The sequence below is a fragment of the Ctenopharyngodon idella genome, chromosome 4 (genome assembly GCF_019924925.1).
Source record: "Ctenopharyngodon idella isolate HZGC_01 chromosome 4, HZGC01, whole genome shotgun sequence".
NCBI lineage: Eukaryota > Metazoa > Chordata > Actinopteri > Cypriniformes > Xenocyprididae > Ctenopharyngodon > Ctenopharyngodon idella.
The window spans coordinates 21390318-21413155 of NC_067223.1; the positions used below are offsets into that span (position 1 = coordinate 21390318).

Consider the following 22838-nt stretch of genomic DNA (forward strand, 5'->3'; position numbering starts at 1 on the left):
GTTTGTGTGTTGTATTTGTAGACATACATTTGTGTAGTCCTGCTGTAATCCTGAATTCTCCTCCATGATCCACACTATAAAACACACAGTGTCACATTCTGCACACTGATGCAATCGGTAAACACACAGACACACACAAACACAAACATACATACTTGAGTTTGCCTAATGTACAGTTTGGATTGTTCATTGTATCAGAAAGCAGCTTGATTCCCAAATTCCCTGGGTGATTGTAGCTTAGATCCAGCTCTCTCAGGTGTGAGGGGTTTGAACTCAAAGCTGAAGACACATAACCACATCCTTCCTCTGTCACCATACATCCAGATAATCTACAAACACACAGCAATAGTCCACATGCTATTAGTTTGACATCAATCAGGCATCACTATCACAGTGACCTGTTTGGTTAATTTAGTTGCAGAGGGAAAATTCCAAAAAAACTTTTAATGTACTAAATAATAGTGAATACACTAAGTAAATGTGAATTCACAATAACTGTATATGAAACAATATATAAACCATTTAAAGACCATTTAAAAATTTTTTAAAACAATCATATCAGAACATATTTATGCAAAATATCAGCTGAATACTTTTTGAACAAAATAATGTATTTCTCATTTTGTCACTTACATTCTGAAAATTATTTTTGCAGTGGTTGATATAATCAAAATAATGAAATATTTAAAAGCATTATTATTAAGAATATTATAAAATTAAAATCTTTATCAATCCAAAAATTATTATTATTTTAATTTCAGGGCATGTAAACACTTAAATGTTCAAAGAAAAAATGTAAGATGTCAAATACTTATTACATTCTATTTTAAGATGAATCAGTTAATGTATTCCTTATTTGCAAGCCACATTGAATATAAATTTGTTCATAATTTGTTTCATTTGTTTGTTAATTTTTTTCAAAAGTGTTTTGTATTTTATCAGCTATTTGGCACCTTTTGGTGTTCATTTAGCTAGATGTGAAAGTTAATGTGTTATTTCTTTCTAACCAAAACTATTGTTTTGAAATATTTCAGAAGGTCAACTACTGTTTTTGAAAATAAGGTATTATTTAATGGCCTTAAAGTCCCCCTGTAGTCAATAATTTTATCCCTTAAAACTCATTTTTGATCACTAAAATGACACATTTAAAAAAAAAAATTCTTCATGCCTTAAAACAGCTTGCATGTAACTATACACCCTTGCCTCAATTATTATACGTGGATTTATGAATATGCTAATTAGCCCCGCCTCCACTCACTCGCATGAGCTCAAGAGATCCACTTGGTGAACTTACTGAGGTAAACGCTGCACAATGGTATCGCTTTTTACAATGCCAGACACATAATGGAAATTAATATGATTAGCCTTTTGCTTGACTACATTATCAAACAGCTAATAATGTGTTGCTGATGTTACACAAACCATGTTCCCGTTCACGAGTCAGACAGCTGTCTTCTAACAATCAGTATCCTTAGAAATGCTTTGAACTTCTTAATGTCAGTAGAGAAAGGCATGTAGTTCATCATAACATCATTATATGCATCATACACCTGCTCTACTGCCAAATCTACCTGATTTTTTTTTTATATCAACAGAAAAATATACCGGGATATAGTCTCTAGAGCAGGCGTGCCCAATCCTGCTCCTGGTGATCAACTGTCCTGCAAAGTTACGCTCCGACTCTAATCAAACACACTTGCCTTTAATTTTCAAGTTAGCCTGAAGACCTTAATTAGTTGTTTCAGATGTGTTTGATTAGGGTTGGAACGTAACTTTGCAGGACAGTTGATCGCCAGGAGCAGGATTGGGAACCCCTGCTCTAGAGACTCTCCTGCTTTAGAGCGGTCATGGTTAATGATATGCTAAAGCCCGCCGATACGTTGACATGATTGGTTACAAGGTAGTTTGTGACGTCAGAAACACCAGCGATTTCAAACTGCAGGTTTGAGACTGTCCTTTTTCACTGCAGTTTTAAATAGAAAATAATCAGCAATGGTATTGACTTATGAATTTGCACATGGTTTGTCTTAAATCATATTAAAAACACCACATAGACATATAAACAACATTAAAAACTTGATTTTCACCACAGGGGGACTTTAATACAAAGATTGCAATTCTTCTATGATGAGTCTCTGAAGGCTAATCTCTAATTATCTTCTGATTGGCATCACTATTCAAATTCGCTGTATTCTGCTTTTATGTCTCCATCACACACAATACCATTCAGTTGTTTAAATTCTCATTTTGTGTGTAAAGACATTATGGAGAAATTATTGCTCTTCATTCATTGTGTACTGTGTCAGAGTATCCCAGAGTAAAAATCCAACAATTCATTAAAAACCAAGACCAGAAAGTTTCAGTGAAATACTAGAGCAAATACAGCAACTGGGTTCTAATGTCATATTACAAGCTCCCAAGAAATCAAGAGCATCAAGTTACATATTTAATTTGATCAGAGTTAATATTAATTTGCATTCTTAATTACCTGAGTATGTTCAGGTGACAGTGTGAACTCTTTAGTCCAAAAGACAGCAGCTTCACTCCTGAATCCATCAGGGAATTGTTACTCAGATCCAGCTCTCTCAGAGGAGAGTGTAATAATTGTAGAACTGAAGACAAACTTTCACAACACTGACCAGTGAGATTACAGTTGGCCAATCTAAACAAAAATAAAGCAGGAACAAATCAACACCAGTGTCAAAAAGATGAGATATAAGATATGTTTACAATAATGTACTAAACACAATAAAAAAAATTCTTTTGCGTTTTTCGCATACGGATGTCAACATTGTCAAAACGATCCTGTTCACATGGATCGTTCACACAATTAAATATTCTGTATATTTTACACCAGGGCTGGGCAACTCTGGCCCTCAAGATCCACTTTCTTGCAGAGTTTAGCTCCAACCCCAATAAAACTCACCTGCTTGTAGCTTTTTAGTAATCCTTTAGACGTTGATTAGCTAATCAGATGTGTTTATTGTTGGAGCTAAGCACTGCAGGAAAGTGGATCTCACTTGTATTTTGGCATGAGGTAATAAAATGTAACTTGTTAAAATAGGCACATAATATAATATTGAGATATTGATTGATATACACCTGAATTGAATCATATCGTAATCGCATCACAGAATTGTTTGAGGTATCGGCAAATATCGTATCGTTGGCTATGAGAATCGATATTGTATCGTATCAGGATTGTAACAGATGTCTAAATATGGTCATAAGATACCGTTGGTTAAGCGGAACTAAGGCGGAACTGTTTTACCAAGAGCCATAAACAGACGCACAGTCGCACACAATAGACAATGCTAAAGTAATATGAAACACAAATTTAAGAGTCGTTGATGTTTCTTTGAATCCTCCCTTCTGTGAGCAGTTAATGAGGTATGTTTGATGAACTGTCCGATTTACACCCCTAGCTATTGTGACGAGCGTCCTGAGTCCACGTCAGCGTTGCCCTGGAAACTCACGAGGAGCACCTGCTCACAGGTCGTCACAGGCTGATCGGCCACACCTGCGGCTGATTAACCTGCCTGCATATAAGCAGCATGCTCACAGACAAAGGTGGAGAAGCCTCTCCATGAGACAGCAGACTAACGTTCTCTCTCTATCCCGTTCCAGAAAGCAGTGTGTGACCGATCAGCACCGCCACGAGCACCGCACGGATTCACCCTCACCTGGACATGACCGAGGGCACTCCTGCAAGCAAGAGCACCCCCACCACTCAGGTATACACTTGTCTTTCAATAAAATCCACCCTCCGGGGCCTTAAACTGAGCTCTCCCTGTTGTGTGATCCCTCCACCCTGCCACACTATGATCATCGAAAGCCCCCACTCTGAGAGCCAGGTTGATGTCCCAGTCAAGTACCACCAATATCAGGATGTCTTCAGTTCCCAGAAGGCATCCCAACTTCCTTCACATAGACCATGGGACTGTGCCATCGATATTTTGCCAGGTGAATATCGGGTCATGCCCTATGGGCAGGTGAATGCCTTTTTAATCTTCCAGAGCTTCAGGAACAAAGTGTTCTGGGAGTACCTCCTTCATCATTGTTTATATTAACAATATCTTGATTTCCTCCTGGAACCTGACTGATCACCATGTCACCCTCACCATGGAAAGGCTGCAGGAACACCACCTCTACCTGAAGCACAAGAAATGCGAGTTCCACCAACCCTCCTCATACTTTCTCAGCTGACGTACAAGCTGTTCTGTCTTGGCTTCAAACTTCTAAAACTTCAAACTTCATAGTTTTCTCTGATTTGCAAATGTATACCACCACTTTATTCACAACTAGAGCATCATTGCAGTGCATCTTACCTCCCTGTTAAAAGTCTCTGTCCTGGAGGAACTAAGCTAGTACCGCCTTTCAACTGAAGAATGTCTTTACTACAGCTACAGTCCTTCTGCTTCCCGATCCAGAGTTAACTTTTATCGTGAAAGTCGCATGGAAGCAACGGGAATTCAGCCAGTTTTGACCCATGTGCCTTCTAACCCAAGAAGAGCAAAATGATGATATGGGCATCCGGGAGCTTTTGGCAAGCAAGCTGCCACTAGAAGAATGGTGCAACTGGCTCGAGGGTTCCCATACTACTTTCATTGTCATTATGATCACCGGAATTTGAAGTACCTGAGAGAAGCTTGGCGTTAAACCCTCACCAGGCCTGGTGGGCCTTGTATTTCACCCAATTCAATTTCTACATACCGTCCAGGGTCCAAGGGTCCAAGATGCCCTCTCCCATATTCATGCACCAGGTCCATCTCTCAGTGAACCCGAAACAATCTTGCCACCTGGATTGATCATCAGCCCGATCTAGTGGACCCTGGACACTCGCAGTGAGGAAGCCAATTCCACTAAACCTGTTCCGCCAGTATGTGCCATCATCTTTCTATTGTCATCTAATGGATGTTCCCCCTGTGCCATGTCGAAGACCCTTGTGGCACCTTCCTTACAAGCTCCTTCCACTCCCTGTTCTATGTCGACCCTGGTCACACCTAGGAGTGGATTTCATCACAGATCTGCTGGCATCAGAGACCTTCACCTGTGTATTGGTTGTACTGGATCACTTCCCAAAGGCCTGTCGTCTGGTGCCATTGAAGGGCCTCACCACGGCTTTGGAGACCACAGAGGCCTTATTCCATCATATCCTCCACAACTTTGGTCTTCAGTTCATCTCCCAAGTCTGGAGGTCTAGAAGAGCCAGGTTAACACCAGAAGAGCAGAAACACCTACTTACCAACCAGGACAAATGATGTACTGTCACAGCTACACCAGGCTAGTCTTCCTCATCACCATCACACAACACTATTCGTTCACCCTTGCCAGAATTCTGATCACACACACCTGTCACTCATCAGCGTGACAATCAATCAATCTACATGTCTGGACTTGTTAGTGTTTCTACATTCATCAGACTCTCGTTACCAACCTAAGGACTTACCTTCTATCATCCATGTGATCTTCCTCATTCCCCAGCATCATTCTACTCTAGCGTCTCTTCGTCTTCATACACAGCTCTGGTCTGATCAGCCCAGTTTTGTTTTGTTTGTCATATCTGTCTTCCTATATCTGACACAACCATTTCAGGTTGTGCAGTCTCTACTAATGAGCTCATGAACTGAATAAGGTGTGATAGATGAGGGAGACATACAAAATGTGCAAGGCTGGTGATATTCCAGGCAGGTTACAGAACCACTGTTGTAGGCTTTGGTCCACTGCCAGCATCCCTCCAGTCCAGAGGATCTCCTACTCTCAATCCTACCTCAAATCTACCTCTTCCTGCCTACCATGCTGCGAGTCCTATACCCAATCTGGTTCCACTGCCTTCTCTTCCAGCTACTTGCTTAGTCAGGGTTTTGTACTCATCTCACAAATTTTTATTTATTACAAAATGACACTAATAAAAAAAGTATTTTTAAATAGTCATTTGGTCACAGTTATCAGACAATGCGGATCTGACATAAAATCTGATCTCTACAAAACACTTACGCATACACATATTTGATTATATAGTGAATATGTCAAAGTCACACCTCAGTATGTTCAGTTGACAGTATGAACTCATCAGCCCAGTAGAGAGGAGCTTCACTCCGGAATCCCGCAGGTCATTGTTACTCAGGTCCAACTCTATCAGAGGGGAGTTTGATGATTGTAGAGCTAAAGACAAACTTTCACAGCACTGACTAGTCAATTGACAACCTGCCAGTCTGAAAAAAATAAAGGATTCAGTAATTAAAATGTCAGAATTAATTGACATCTGACTGCCATTTACATACTTTCCTTGTTAAATAAATCTTATACTATCAATAAGCCACCAATTATATTTTGGAATCATTCATAAGATACATTTAATTTATAACTGAATTAATTAAGCAAAACTAAAGTGTAATTAAATAGCACCAAGAGAGCAACAAAAGTGGAAATATCAAAAGGATGAAAAATTAATGGGCAGACGATGCAGCAAAGAAGTAGTGAAAACACAGGATTCAAAATCAAACAATAAGTCTAAACCAGTTTGTTAATATTCATAGCTTCTGAGTCTACAGGCTGCTGAAATCCTTGACAAATAAACAAAATCTGTCCCAGATTCCATTCATAGAGACATTAGGCACTTTACTGGTTTCTTTCTTCACATTCATTTTCTCCCTTTCAGAGTTTACACATGCATGCCAAAAACCTTTTCCTTTCCCTTACATTTTCTCTCCTTCCTTTTTTCATTTTCTTTGAGCTTTTCAATCTCTCACTAGCACAACTTTGTTTCTTAAAGGGACAGTGTTTTCTACACCAAATAGACTTGCTACAACATGATAAGTTAAACATACTATCTTTTTAGGTTGTAAGTAGTCAGCATTCAAATACACATGAACAGTTAAAATACAGCAAAAACTATTATTGACACAATAATCAGCCAGTAATACATTGACTGCTCATAGATTGTGCACGTCTAATAGTAAATGTGAAGGTGAAACCTCAGTATGTTCAGTTGACAGTGTGAACTCGTCAGTCCGTCCGAGAGCAGCTTCACTCCTGAATCTCGGATGTCATTGCTACTCAGGTTCAGCTCTCTCAAATATGTATTTGATGATTGTAGAGCTGAAGACAAACTTTCACAGCACCGATCAGAGAGACCACATCCACCAAGTCTATAACAGAGGATAACAGTGCAATGAGCAGGAGATGGATATTAAAATCATGTTTTTAATATTCTGTACATGACAATGTATTTTAATGATCACAAAGCTTTCAGTCCTGGTTCTAAAAAGGCTGCATCCACATAAAGTTTATCCTTCAATAACTTACAATTCTTTGCACATTTCCACATTTGCACATTTCCACAATTAATTTTAATAGTATTTCCATGCAGTGACCATGGGGGTGGAAACATTTATGACAGCCATGAACCCTTACTGGTCTCATTAGCTGCATTTCCAAGGCAAGGCAATGCAAGTTTATTTATATAGCACACACTTGCCAATGTTTCGCATACATTTGGCCAATCAATGTACACTTACATCGCTGGTTGTTCCTATTGCACAGTGTTAGACCCTACTTTGAAGTCGGAACCAATTTAGATCCCTCAGACGGCATTCCTAGAACTAATCGTTCCCAGTTCATGAGGTGCAAATATGCCAAAAAGCGGGTAATTCCAACATTAGTTACAGGAACTATGAAAAGGTTCCTCTGGTGCGAAAGCCCCTCTTCTTGATACTGGACTAATGCATCCGCATATGTCATAAATGACATATACTGTGGTTAACTTACATAACTCATAACTCCTATTCTCTGTCCATGAGCTCCCACTGTTGCTCTGCCTGAATGGATAGCGGTACAGTGAGACATGGGATCACTCAAACCTCCTCATATTGCATAATTTTGTGAAAAAAGTAATAAAAAATGCTCATTTGTTATAAAGTAATGTTACTTAAACATTTGATATTTTATCAACATTTTTTCAAAATGTGTGTAAACCTTTGGACTTAAAATCTTTAATGGATCTGATTTGTGCATTCCTGTGATTACAAATAAATGGAAGCAAGCAACTGGAAAAGTATGTATGTGTGTTTTCTTTGATTCAGCATGATTGATGTTCACTTCTGTTTAATTTGTGAATTCTGAGGTCCCGGAACAACGGGAAGGGACAGATCTGGCAAGTTAGTGGGGTAGGGAAAGGTAACAGAACATAGCCTATATATTAGGGGTGAAACGGTACATGTCGGTACATCCAAAACTGTACGGTACGGACTGTTTGATGGAACACAGTCAGTCACAGGTGATCCACACTCCAATCCAGAAGGGGGTGTGCGCGGTAATGCATTGTAGTCTTTTAACCAGCATTAACCACCAATAACCGCAATAAGCTGTTTTTTTACTTTCGATAAGAAACAAAGTGTTATCTTTCAAATTCTGTTGATTTTTATCATACAACTCAAACAATAAATGCCGTTTTGATGCTTTTTGATGTGGCGTAACATTGCTATATAGACGCCTCAGTTCAAATGGCAGCGTGGAGCGCGAGTGAATGCAATCATCCATTCCTCTTCACTATATTTACAGAATGAACATCTGAAGGTATGTTGAAAGATTCAGTACAACTTACTGAAACATATCTCATGTAATCGCTCAATCAGTGTTTCAACCATGGAAAGACATCTATAAAACAGCTTGTAAACAATGTCACGTAGTATACATTTACCTCAGAAATGCCATTCAGTGTTCACAAATCTTTCTTTCACTATATTTTACTTAACCTGTTAGTGATGTCTTAATTATTTTATATATTTTAAAATAAATCTGTCATGAAAACAAGTTATGACTGCCACTGTGTAAATGACCATATTTCAACTAGAGCTGTCAAGTGATTAATTTTTTTTTTATCTAATTAATGACATGATGTGGCGATTTATTAATCTAATTAATCACACATCAAATTTGACTGAGAAATTATCCCCTAAAGATAATTTGAAGTCATTATTGTGTAAAGCATCAAATAAACATTACAAAAAGTAGATTCAGAAAAAAATATTTTGATTCAATATAGAATTTATTACACAAACTTTTGATGACTGAATGTTCATTTTTTTGGGTGAACTATATCTTTATTTATTTTTCTATTAATATGGAAATATGATATTTTTAAAAATGAAATTATACTCTAAATAAGAAACTAAAACTGCCAGTAGGTGGTGGTAAATGTCTAATTCATTCTATTCATTCAAACAGTTGATTCATTCAGGACTGAAGTATTGTGTCTAAAATAACACAACATTAACTTCTTAAATTTTAGATTTCTCTTATCTACATATATGCATTTTAAGACATTTGAAGGCCAAAAAACTAGACAATAATAGCTTTAAAATCTCTCCTTCTCATCTCCATCATCACTTTCTTTTCCACCCTCAGTCTAAATTATCAGTGGCCTGGTTTCACAGACAGGGCTTAGCCTAAGCCAGGATTAGGCCTTAGTTTAATTAGTGCATTTAAGTAGCTTTTATTAACGTACCCTAGAAAAAAACATTATGGATGTGCATCTTGAGACAAAACAATGGCACTGATATATTTTAAGATATTTCAGTACAAGTTACTTTCAGTTAAAACAGCTCAAACATACATTTTAGTCTAGAACTAGCTTAAGCCTTGTCTGTGAAACTGGGGGTTTGTCTTTTCCCCTCCTAAAGCTGAGCTTTGACCGTTAGTCTTTTCATTTTCATCTGTGATTGATGTTTATATATTTTATGAATCATTTTCTTAGAGAAGTTAATTTACTGAACGCTACCAGGAAAGCTAGGTTTAAGCTAAGTTCATTTAATTAATTCACAATATGTGCATTTATTATTAATCAAATGCCTAATATATGATGAAAACGGCTTTGTTATTGTTTCCTGAGGCCGGGTTCACACTGCACGCGTCAGCGGAGCGTGAACTGCAGCTGCAGAGACGCGCGAGTATTCACACTGGAAGCGTTTGTACAGCGTCACAGCAGCACCTCCAAGATACATATAAAGTGAGCATTTCTTTACAAAGACAGATATACATTTGTTTTTATAAGTTGGTCATTTATAAACTTGATAGTCTTGAAAGTTTGTTAACATGCAAGGTGTACAACACTCGCATATAAACGTAAAATAAATAAAAATAAATAAAAAAAAAGCCTTGTGTCATCCATTGCTGCACACAAATGAGGTAAGCTTTGTGTTTTACATCATCTGACGCATGAACATGTTTACAACACAGCAAACTCAGCGAAAAAAGGCAGCAAACTCGGGTTTGATTTGGGTATGCAAGAGCCTATACGGCTGTCTGTGTAATAACTAAAATAATGTTTATATATCATATTTTCTGGCTAGTTTAGTAAGTTTTTTTATAATAGGTATACCATACTTTAACCCAAACTGAATAATTAAAAACAAGTTTAAATGAGTAAATCTTCTATAAATATTTTTTAATATTAATTTTCTTTCCTGACATACTTCAATTCTTATTAAAACACACTAGATATGCTTATTCTGTGCATTCTGAACACTTTTTGTGTGAAATCATATTTATTTTGTCCATCAAAGGTGTACTTTCACTTTAATTAAGTGTTAGCAGTGCAGCAAAAATAGACCCAGCGCCGAAACGATTGCGGCACTGCCGCTTCTGCTCTGCTCCTGCTACGCGCTGCCGCACAGCCTCTGTGTGCGGTGTGAATGCTTTCATCTTTTAACATGGGCGCCAAAAAAAAATGCGCGCTGCTTACGCTCTGCTGACGCGTGCGGTGTGAACCCGGCCTGACCCCTCACATTGACAGTTATGCTGCTACTAATTATTACATGAATCACGTAAATTATAACTACTATTCAAAATGGAAAAAATCATAAGACTGAAGTTTATTAGTTTGCATCCCTGATTATTTTTGTTGGCCGTTCAATATTTCAAGCAACAGTTATCAAGAAATGGGCAGTTTAGCAACTTACATCATATCTCGCACTTTATGACCATTAACCGAAGCGTCGCGCTGGAATTCACGCTCAGCAACTGCCGTGAACATAAAGCCCGCCTAGTTTGATTTGACTAGTCCTCTCAAATATTTTAACATTGACGACCGGTGACAGATCACTGACAGCTCAGATGAGAAAGTCAGTTATCTTGGTGCTGTGCAATATCCTTGCAGCACTAGACTGAATACTATATTAGGCAATTATTTAACAACCTTCATCAACTATATGAAATATCAGATGACCTACATAGGTCTGGGGGCGGGGCAAGTGCGTTAAATATTAGCGCATTATTTTTTCCCGTAATTTCAACAATGAATTGGAGAAACATAATTTTATAATTAGATATAGAAGTTAATACAAAAACTGCCCTATGTGCAATTTAGATGTTTAAATTTTTTTTTTCAAATTATTATTATTTGAATGTTGATGATTATATCTAAAAATGAATAGCAACTGAATTTAATGGTTTGGGCTAAGTTGTTAATTGCAACCTTTAATATTATAGTAATGTGCAAGCAAGGGCTCCCTATATAGTTTACAGCATTAGCAGAGAACATCCTTAACATTTTTAATTACAATTGAATGGATTTAAAGACAAAAGCCCTATTCGGATGGTATTTGTTTATCATGTGGAAGTCTGTATAATAATAATATTGGCATTGCACCTCAGTGATAAAACTTGTGCATTCGGATGGCGATTTATTCATGGTGGAGGAGCGCTCACGTGTTAGGATGATTGTCTGATGTGAATAAAACGGCACATGCTTATATAAAATCATATTTAATAATTGTATCCTATTTATTATTTGATTATTTGAATCTCCTGTTTAAAAATAGGAAGATTAACGCGCTATATAGTTGAAATGGTTTTGTCTTGCATTTTATCTCAAATTATGTCATTTTAAAAATGGGGAATTTAGCAGAAATAAGTTAATGCAGCCTCTTATTTACAGTAGGCTACTTGAGGTAAGCATGAAGCTGCTTGGTTTATAATTTTAATGCAACTGTATATAATAGGCTAACGTTACATATTTTAAAATTGAATTGCACACATGTTTCTGCCAGAATAAATGCCCATTTGTGCTTTATTTCTCTTTCTTCTTTTTGTTCTTAACATCTTTCCGCCGCTGTGGAGCGGTGATGGAATATTGTTCTTGTAAATACAATATTTCTGCAAAAATGTATCTTTAAAATGCGTGTAAACTACAGCGAAGCTCAACACTTATCATACGGTGCTCCGCAGTGGCCAAAAAGGATTTCAACAGTGAATTTTGTATTGATCTCTTGTTGTAAACGCAGAGATGTGGATTCAGACGGCAATTAAATTCCCACACAGTAGGTAATTCGGCCGGGGGATTTTATGCTTGTGGTAGGAGAAAAACACAGACGTTCTGGGTTCAGAGGGCAATAACATCACAGACTACCCCCTGTAAATGGTGAAAATACTTTGCGTCCCCCTGAGAAACAATTACCGTCCAAATAGGGCTAAAGACACAGTTTGTTCAGTAAACCACTGTTTAATAAAAAAAGAAAAAAATATTTAGTTTTCTCATCCTGCTGTACTGAACCGTGACTTCAAAACTGAGGTACGTACCGAACTGTCATTTTTGTGCACCCTTTAAACCTCTACTATATATGGCCTATATATGCACAATCTCAGTCAGGCTTCCATCCAATTATTTTGATGCACATTTTGGAAACAGTTGAAATGCGAATTAAAGTCTCAGAATTATTTTCTCAGAATTATTGTTTTGCGTTAATTAAAATGTAAATGGAAATAGCTTATTCACATACTGATGATGTGTTGTGACCATTTGTGCATGTAAAACACCATGGCCCAACAAAAGGTCTGCCCTTGGCACATAATTCTTCCAACATAGCCCTTGAAATTCATACGCATCCCAGCATCGCTAGGTTCCCATCTAAATTGTGAATTTAATTTATGCCGAAAATCAGAATAGGTTTAGTAAAAACAATACGCGACTAAACCTGATTTCCATCCCTTTTCATTATGTTCAAAAGAACAAAATCATCACTTCCCAGGAAATTCTAGTGATTTCTTTAATATTAATAAGATATTAACAGACAAAAGATGGCAAAAACATGTCTAATTTGTAGGAATGACAGCACAGCAGCTTGTCACAGGGAGCACTATATGCATTCATCCGTCATTATGAATTTGCAGTGCAGATCTAAGGCCCTGTTTCCACCTGTCAATCGGATCACAAGTAGAAGTAAATCGGATCACTCACACAGTTTACATATGAACGCGCATGCAGATGATCGAAAAACATACGGAGAGCATCATCTTTTGTTTCTGCTCTAACAGCCACGAGACCTGCCGAACACGGAGAGTGCGTGTTAGAAATCAGAAATGGTGAGAGAACATTGTGCTTGGTATGTTTTTCATCTTCAAACCAAACTTGGGTCTTCAGCCGACAAAGTTTAAATCCCATCTGGCTGGCGCACTTTCCATAATGTTTACACGTTAGGTCGGTAGGTGGAGAGTATGTGGTCTTTAATGGCTGTTCAAACACATTTGACCACATGAGTGTTTCCATAATGAAAGCAATCTGTTCAAATGCGTTTTCGACTACCTCTGGAAGTGGTCAAAAGTGGACAAGCTCAAAACATTTTACTCCCCGTTTACACCTGTATTTAGCGTCGTCCACTTGTGATCCAATCGACCAAAATGCATCTTAATACCAGGTGGAACAGGGCCTCAGATTTCAAAAGTGTCAAAAAGATGACCCTACAACAGTTTAAGTTTGTATTCGACTGATGATCAGCAAGATTTTAGATGCGATGCTTAGTCCGAAGATTAAATATGTAAATACGTAAATATGTTTCCATCGCAGTTTATGTACATTTCTTTTTTTGTTGAATAATAGGCTAAATGATTCACCTCAAGCGAGTGTATAAGTTTCATTTTGGAGATTTTCACATCTTGTGCAATATCCAAAAATACGCATAGTTTTTTCAGAAAACCATTAAATATGCGTATTACGTGACCCATTTAAAATACTACTTATATTATTTCAACAGCTAAATGAAACCAATTATGCCATGTATAAGTTTTAGAAAACCGCTTCACAAATAACAGAAGTGCATCAAAGTTTTTATAGACTATTTTTTTGTCATGTGTTGGAAATGCAAATAGCAGTCAAATCCAATAGATCATTGCCAAAACATGGCATGGACCACTTTGTAGCAGCATTTCTTCCACTTCTTAATATTTTTTTTAAAATACATTTAACATGATTATTAACATGGAGCAAGTAATTGATAACATTATCATCATTATACTTAATTTTTCTGAACATATGTACACAGGTCATAACAAATATCTTTCAGTGGTGTATGCCAAGTCAGATTTCGGAGGTGCCAGATCTGGCTTGTTCTGGCACAAATTAAGCCCTGCTCCTGACACAAAATAATAAATTACTGTTATTGTAACATTTTTTATCATAAATCATCGGTCAAATATTAATGCTGGAGTCTTACATCTTTAAGAAGTGCCGGGGACGTGGCTTGGGGGTGTGGCCGGATTTTCCTGCTTTTTTATCTCTAGCTGATCACATGCCTGATCTACCTACCTGCAGAGTTCAGATCCAACCTCTGTAATTTTCAGGTTCTCCTGAAGATCTTAATTTGCTGCTTCAGCTGTGTTTAATCAGGGCTGGAGCTGAACTTTGCAGGGAGGTAAATCTCCAGGAACAGGGTTGAGCACCCCTGAGCTAAAACACAAGCCTACAATCTTCAGAAGGACTGATACAGGAAGGATGCAGCGTCAATATTATCCAGCCTTGTAATTGAGAAGCCCCATTGTACATGTCTTCCTTATTTAAAACACCTGATTTAGATCTTCAGGCTAGGGAACTTAACAGATTGTGTCAGATAAGAAAGAAATATAAAATGTGCAGTGCAGGTGTCCCCAGGGCCAGGATTGAAAAACCACTGCCAAAGCTAATACACTGTATGACAAGAAGCTCTCTAAAAACAGGTTATGATTGATGCATTACCTGTCTGAAAACCCTAACCAAAGCACATGAGATAGAATCAGAATACGGAGGTGAGCTGAGAGTATGTGATGAAGCACAGGTGGAGACTCTTCATCCTCATCACTGGCTGTTTCCATCATCCTTTTTTTATGCGCATTTTGAAGTATCGCATCAGAAACGAGTGATGGAAATGCCACATTTCGAATAAAAATCCTTTAATCCCTTAATTCACAAAAAAGTTTTTACGCTCAGTTGAGGTTTTTTTGACTAGTGTGAAAAAGAGCGAATTATGGGAGATGGAAACGCATTTACTAAATAAATTCTGACACAGTAAACATTGAACCCACGTGACTAATCGTAATCGGCTGTTTCCGCTGATGATGTTGTAACAGAAAACTTTATATTTGATTCTGTTATGATGTATTAATTCTGGATGTACTGGCGCTCGTCGTATATATGCGTGTGTGTAATGCATTTAACCCTCTGGGCTTGCCGTGGATAGGGTCAGGCACACGGGTTACTGTTGGTTACTAGGTTACCAATAGCACCATCATCTGCTCAAACAGCCTGATGGAAACGGACCTAATTCACATTTTTTCTTTTTTGCTAACTTTGAAAAGATTTGCTTCACGTTTGGATGGAAACCCAGCTATAAAATCAAATGACATTCATGTGCCTCCATGAACAGTGTTGGGAAACACTATACTGTGAAATACTTTGTTTGTTTTATAAATTGTGTGCTTTGAATTCTGACTGAGATTATAAACAGTTTCCACATTGCTGTGCTTCTACTGCCTATTGTTTAGTGTGGCTTCAACTGTTTATATCCTTTCTTTTTTAATACCCATAAAAAAATATGTTATTATTTCCACATTTGTGTTCTATGAATAAAAATAGGGTTATGGTTCCATAGATTAATTATTTTGAATCTCAACTACATATAAATATGTTTATTTTGTGATGCCACTAATGAATACTCACAGAGCTTTTCTGCAGTTCACCACAGCTGGTATCAGTCTCCATCTACCCTCATCAGATGCGTTGTATTTCATGAGATCAAACTCATCCAGCACTTCTGACACCTGAAGCATGTAGGCTATTGCTGAGCAGTGAGCAGGAGTGAGTTTCTTCTCTGATAGTTTGTCTGATTTCACAAATTCCTGAATATCCCTGTACAGAGTCTGATCATTCACTTCCAGCAGACAGAGGAACAGACCGATGGATCTGTCAGCTGAGATACCGTGACTTTCTTTGATTTCCTTTTTAATGTACAGTGTGGTTTCTCTAATGCTCTCTGAGCTAGTCTCTGTGTGTGTCAGTAGATCCTTTAAGAGTTTCTGATTGGACTCCAGTGAGACACCCAGCAGGAACCGCAGAAAAAGATCCAGGTGTCCATTTTCAGTCTGAAGGGTTTTATCGACTGCTGATGATAGTAGTGCAGACATGTTTTTCGTAGAGCTGTACTTCTCATGTTTATCATTCAGAAACAACTGCAATGGCTCCATGTTCTTTGTCAGATGGCAGTAAAACACATAGAATGCAGCGAGAAACTCCTGAATACTCAGATGTATGAAGCAGTAGACTTTCCTCTGATGAATCACAGATTCCTCCTTAAAGATCTCAGTGCAAATCCCAGAATACACTGAGGCATCAGTGATGTCTATGCCACTCTCTCTCAGGTCCTCCTCATAGAACATGACATTGCCCTTCATCAGCTGTTTGAAAGCCAGTTCAGCAAGTTTCACAATCACTTCTCTGTTGGACTGCAGGAGTTTCTTAGGATCTCTCTCTTCATACTTCTGATTCTTCTTGTTAATCTGAATCAGGAGAAAGTGGATGTACATTTCAGTCAGAGTTTGAGGGATTTCGGCAGTCAGATCTTCTTTCAAGAGCTTTTGAAGCACAGTGGCTGAGATCCAGCAGAAGACGGGAATGTGGCACATAATGTGGAGGCTTCTTGTTCTTTTAATGTGTGAGATGATTCTGCTGGCTTGATACTCGTCACTGATTCTCTTCCTGAAATATTCCTCCTTCTGAGGCTCACTGAATCCCTGAATTTCTGTCAGACGGTTGATGTATTTGGAGGGGATCTGACTGGCTGCTGCTGGTCTGGTGGTGATCCAGATGAGAGCAGAGGGAAGCAGCTCTCCTTTCATGAGGTTTGACATCAACACACTCACTGATGAAGTCTCAGTCACATCAGAAACTTTCTCACTGTCTTTAAACATCAGTGTCATTCTGCTTTCATCCAGACCATCAAAGATGAACACAACTTTACACTCCTCATAAATCTTTGAGTCCAGATCTTTAAGTTCAGGATGAAAGTCCAGCAGAAGTCTGTGAAGACTGTACTGATGATCTCGAATCAAGTTGAGATCTCGAAATGGAAGCACAAACATGAAATCTACATCCTGATTTGCTTTTCCCTTGGCCCAGTCCAAAACAAACTTCTGCACAGAGACGGTTTTTCCAATTCCAGCGATGCCTTTAGTGAGAACAACCTTTATTTTGTCTTTCTCATCACATCCTGGCTCAGGTAAGGAGTTAAAAATGTCATTGCAGTAGATTTGAGTGTTATGTGAATTCTTTATTCTGGGTGCTTTCTCCATTTGTAAAACCTCATGTTCTTCATTCACTCCTTCTCTCTCTCCCTCTATGATGTAGAGCTGTGTATAGATGCTGTTCAGGAGGGTTTGATTCTCTTTTAGTTTGATTCCCTCAAATAAGCTCTCATACTTGTTCTTCATGCTGGTTTTGTGTAGATCTTTGACTTTGTCTAGTTTATTATTTACTGATTGGTGATAATTCTGCTGCAGGTCTCCAGGCTGATCATCTCTATTCACACTGCAGAAACGAGAACAACAACACAAAGGATGAATGAGAGCAAGATCATCTAGGTCATGTGTGTAATTTTCAAAACCAGCTCAGATACAATAATAACTTTTTTAAAATGCAGAATCTATCCTAGATAAGCAAGAGTAAGGGTAATACTTTAGGCCCTGCTTCTACCTGGTATTAAGATGCGTTTTGGTAAATCAGATAAAGTAAGGTAAACTTTATTGTCCCACCTGGGGAAATTTGTCATAAAATTATATTATAAAAAATAATAAAAACTAACAATAGCAACAGAATAACAACAACAACAACAACAACAAAAAGAATATACGAATAAATAAAATTACAACTCCATACTGCCACTGTTTAACAGCTTTATAGACACAGGAATAAATTAGACTGCCCAATTAAAAAATGATCACAAACTTTTGATCAACACCATGAATTCTCAGACGACGTAAAAAGTGCAACTGTTGTTGTAACTTACTACAGAGATTATCTACCTGGATATTCCATGTCAGTGAATTATCAAAAAATACACCAGCCCTGCGTCCCAATGTCCATACTATCCATCCTAAATAGTATGTGAGATTAAAATAAGTGTGTCCCAAAGCATAGTATGTTGAAAACAGTATGCCAAAAGTCCCCGGATGGTCTACTATTTCCGGTAGATTTTGGAAGTGTGGATCCGTGCACACTATAAAGACTAATATTGCCCACAACCCATTGCGCTTTGGATGAGGATTCAGTTCAGAACTACAAACACGAGTAAAAAGCGTTAAAAAAAAAACTACAAAACATGGCGGACAGTGAGAGGTTTGAGTGACAAATAATCAGTTTAACCTGATGGAAAATATTTATTTAATTTATTTAATGCCAATGTTGACTTTTATAAAGATCCGATTGGCCATTAACTTTTAAATGCATCATTATGCATATGAGGAGAGTCTCCACATGAAAGACCCACGACTGCAGATCAACGTGCTACTGCATTTCTCTCTGATATGGTAGGAAATTATCTAAATGAAATGTGGTGGAGGATGTAAGATGATTGACAGGCCAGTTTACGGTGACAGGATGCGACAGAGAGCAAAGACGCAATTGTATGACGTGATAGTATGTCCCAAAGCTTGTCTACTCTTTTGCTACACACTCAAAAGTATGTACTTTTTGTTCACAAAAAGAGTACATACTTTTAGGGCATAGTAGAAGTAGGTGAATTGGGACGCAGCACCAGATATTTATATGAAGGGACCTGTATAATGGTTTGATTGTGGCTGATCACAGGCCTGTGATCACTAACTCCTCTAGGGTCGAACACCATCTCCTTTGTCTCATTGACATTCAGAGCTAGGTGCTTGCCCTCACACCAATTCACAAACCTTCCAATCTCTGAAAAATATTCAGACAAGTCTCCGTTCTTTTTCAATAAACCTAAAATTGCAGTATCATCTGAGAATTTAATGATGTAATTATTAGAATAACACCTTCTGCACTCATCCGTATACAAGGTGAACAAAACCGGTGAGCTAACACAGCCCTTAAGGGCTCCCGTGCTCAAAGGTCTAAATTCAAATAGTGTTCCATTAACACTGACCTGCTGCCTGCGATTGGTTTAAAAAGAATAGTACCATTTTATGATAAAAGGGTGAACATTGAAATCATTCAGCCTTGCAATTAAAAGATGCGGCTGCAGCATATTAAAAGCTGAACTAAAATCTACGAATAAAAGATGTGCATACGAGCTAGAATCCTCTAGATGCCTGTTTATGAAATGTGTTACAGCTATAACAGCATCATCTGTACTTCTATTGCTCCTATATGCAAATTGAAATGGGTCTGAATGACAGCTGATCTTTGTTTTTACAAAGTTGATCATAATTTTCTCCAAGCACTTCATTACTATGGAAGTAAGTGCCACTGGACGATAGTCATTATTCTCCTTACAACTAACCTTTTTTGGGACAGGGATAATAATAGAACTCTTCCAAATTGAGGGAACTGTTTGTGTGTCTAAAGACTTCTGGTAAATGGGGCACCAGTCTTCTGCCAGCTCTTCACTGCACGATTTCAATAACCGCCCAGAGATGCCGTCTGGCCCAGAAGCCTTACTGGGACAGACATGTGGAAACAATCTCTCCACCATATGCTGGTCAATGGTTATTTTAAAGGAATCCAATACATTTAAAGCATCCAGTGCGGTTTCCTGTTCCTGTGTAAAGTATCTTACTTCAAACCTACAATAAAAATCGTTCAACTCATTTGCCTTTGCACCCTCATCTTATCACATTGACAGATCTTTTGGCTGGAGCCATATTCGTCAAATATTTAATAGAATCCCATAATTTTTTTGTGTTCATAGTCAAACAGTAAGTTTTAAATTTCTCCCTCTCCTTCCTCCTAGCTGTCCTTAATTTATAGTTCAATTCCTTCTGTACATCTTTCATAGCTACAAGGTCCCCTCTCCTAAATGCCCCTTTTTCCCGTACTATGCACTCTTTAATTTCCTTAAAGATATAAGATTTATTATTTGGGTATATAGTTATTGACCTAATGCATAAACATTATGGGAAGCACGCTAACCAGACGAGATTTAAACTTTGTCAGCTGAAGACCCAAGTCTGGTTGATCCAAGATGAAAAATGTACCAAGCACAATGGTTCTCACCATTCGTGATTTCTAACACACACTCACAGCGTTCAGCGTGGTCTTGCGGCTGTCAGAGCAGAAATGAAAGCTGCTGCTCTGTGTTTTTCCATTGTCTCCTTTCACGTTCATATGTAAATTTGTGTGAGATTATTTCGTCCATTTGATCTGAAGATCTGAAAAAACCCATACATTTACCCGCCCATAGACCCTCCCCTCGCAGAAATCAGGACAGAAGTGGTCAAAAGGGAACTAAAGAGATGGATTAAAACACCAGGTGTAAACCAGTATGTGTCTCCCTCATCCACTTGTGATCCGATCGACCAAAATGCATCTTAATACCAGGTGGAAACAAGCCTTAGACGTTCTGATGTTTCACCTACATGTCAACTCAATCTCATTACGTCAACTCACTCTCACAGGGTTCCTACACTGTATGGAAAAATATGGAATTTGATTTAAGTAATTTCCAGGTCTGGAAAAGTATGGAAAAAAGAAAGCAGAGCATGGAAGACTATTGAGACTATTGCCGCTATTTAGTTTTCTGTAATAGAAAATTAAGAATTTAATGAAAATAAATTGATCATACAAGAAGTGTGTTTTCATGGCAGCTGTTTAGTGATTGTCAAATATGACTGAAATAATTTAAGATGCACTTTTTCATTATGCAAAAATTCAGGTAATAAAAGTTTGAGTTTCTTCTCATGATATTATTAGCACTGTTATTACAGAGCCTCGAAAAGGACCTTTGCAAAAATAAAAAATGTACAGACTTGTGTATAGGACAATAGACTTAGCATATAGGACAATACACACTGAGCCACCTATTGCACCATCAGCCCATCTCGTGGTGTGGTTTCTCGGTCACCACAGAGAGTGCAGTATACGTCGTTTCAAGGCCTTAGGTCTGCTTTAACGCATTAATGCCAAAGCCAAATTTTGAACACTTATTTACAGTACCAGTCTTTTTTTTATATCCTAGAACTTGGCAAATAGGACAATGCACACAGCCGTATTGTGCCATCAGCCCATTTCGTGTCAGTTTCCGCCACAGAGGGTGCATTAAATTGGACATTAGGCCTTGAAATTAGAGGTACTACGCTAAGGAAAGACAAATTTTGAGCAAATAGATCTCTGTTATTTAATGTGCATCCATGCTCTCATTTTCTTCATAGTAAGATGGCAGTGAGACACAAAGGAAATAGGTTATAGTATAGAAATTGTAATGCGCAGGCAATGAAAAAAATTCCAATGTGCATGCGAACAGTTTCTCGAGGGCACAAAAAACTTTCTTGTGTTCATGCAAAAGTCTCTGTAAAGGCTCTGTATTTTGTCACTTTGAGAAAATCAATGTAAAAACCCCTGAGAAAATAAAAAATATTTACAGATGACTGTATTATATACTAAATATAAAGCTGAAAATAATGCAGTATGAATCATTTGTTAAATATGGTCTGAAAGTCTACAGAGAGGTTTGTAAATTTGAGTCTGGAAAAGTATGGAATTTTGAAATGGAACCCTGGTATCAGTAGAATATTAGTAGACTGTCTGCTTAATATCTACTAGCAATCTAGTGCACATGTGTTTGCACTCCAGATAGCATGAAAGTTTTCTATTTACAACATAAATATATTTTACAGCTGTTCTCTTGAATCCTCTCATTATAACAAAGTGTAGACTTGATGTAAATAAATTATTCATTTTGCAGTGTAGACAGCTTCATTGATTATAACAGAACTTTGAGAGATTGCGATTAACTAAGAGCTTTTTTGTGATTATAAAGGGAGCACTCTTTGCATGCTTTCTGCCATGCCAAATCACATGCCTATGCTTGTTTTCTGTTTAAATTAACTGGTTTGTGAATGTAGATGTTTTAATAAAAATTTGTTGGGAGCGTTTATGCTGGGATTTGTAGGTTGTGCAATGACAGATAACTTGAATCAATTCAATCACTTCCTCAAAACACATAAAATACTTCAAACGTATCACCAGTTGTGTAAAAACGTAATCTCAATGAACAGTCACTGAACTAATCGGAACAAACCATTAGGACTCAAGTCACTGTCACTCTTCATAGACACACAGCTAGATACTAAACGCTATGATGATATTAAAAGAAAGTCCCCTCAATAAATCAGATTGTCCCCCTTTATCACTGATGTTTAAGTTACAATTCTCTTGTCTCCACTACTGGTTTTTGTCTCACCTGGGGTTAAAGGTCGCTGTTTTATCACTTAAGTTTTGGGGTGCATCCATGGGTACATCACTCTTCATAGATATAACGTCACTTCCTGTTTGTTGCTGCTGCGCTGTTTGAGTTAGAGCTCCGTCGAGTTGATTCCTAATTGCTTGTTTTTTTCTCTTAAAATCA

The 22838-nt window shown here is 37.7% G+C and overlaps 1 protein-coding gene across 28 annotated transcripts in view; it reads right to left on the minus strand.

The window, feature by feature from the left end:
* The window catches only part of LOC127510571 (NACHT, LRR and PYD domains-containing protein 12-like), a 180734-nt gene that overhangs the window by 146182 nt on the left and 11714 nt on the right, over positions 1-22838 (minus strand). Inside the window, exons 4-9 of one of the 28 annotated variants that reach the window (XM_051890187.1) lie at positions 15968-17830; positions 6978-7151; positions 6042-6215; positions 2489-2662; positions 156-329; positions 28-74 (exon numbers count right to left, since the gene is read on the minus strand). The exons of the other annotated variants lie outside the window; for them this stretch is intronic. Coding sequence (XP_051746147.1) covers positions 28-74; positions 156-329; positions 2489-2662; positions 6042-6215; positions 6978-7151; positions 15968-17830 — 2606 coding nt within the window. The remainder of the gene's footprint in view (positions 1-27; positions 75-155; positions 330-2488; positions 2663-6041; positions 6216-6977; positions 7152-15967; positions 17831-22838) is intronic. 28 annotated transcript variants of the gene reach the window in all.